At 50.2% G+C, this 329-nt stretch overlaps 1 protein-coding gene across 1 annotated transcript in view; it reads right to left on the reverse strand.

Moving 5' to 3' along the window:
- Positions 1 to 329, reverse strand: part of LOC108797367 (protein sidekick-2-like) — a 191,031-nt gene that overhangs the window by 11,606 nt on the left and 179,096 nt on the right. Inside the window, exon 10 of the mRNA XM_018568953.1 lies at positions 79 to 246. Within this exon, the coding sequence (XP_018424455.1) occupies positions 79 to 246 (168 nt within the window). The remainder of the gene's footprint in view (positions 1 to 78; positions 247 to 329) is intronic.

The raw sequence follows: 329 nt of genomic DNA on the forward strand, positions 1-329 counted from the left end.
AATTAGACTATTGATAATGGGCGGCTGACGTTCTCACGTAGGCGTGTATAAAAGAATTCAATCAGTCGTTTTTCTTACCCCACACGAGAACATCGGCGGAGGCTTCATCAGCGCCGCGGGAATTGGTGGCGGTGCAGGTGTATGTTCCAATGTCGGAAATGTGAGCCGGGCTGACGAGAAGGCTTCCAGATTCTAACAAGGTGAATCGCGGCAGCTGAACTGACCCGCTGGCCAAAATCCTGTCGCCTGCAGAACCAGGACAGAAAGCAATAAATAAATAAATAAATATACTCCACACGCTGACCGTGTATTATCTTGCCCCCCCCCCC

Source organism: Nanorana parkeri, unplaced genomic scaffold (assembly GCF_000935625.1).
Source record: "Nanorana parkeri isolate BGI_ZX_2015 unplaced genomic scaffold, ASM93562v1 scaffold1266, whole genome shotgun sequence".
Classification (NCBI taxonomy): Eukaryota; Metazoa; Chordata; class Amphibia; order Anura; family Dicroglossidae; genus Nanorana; species Nanorana parkeri.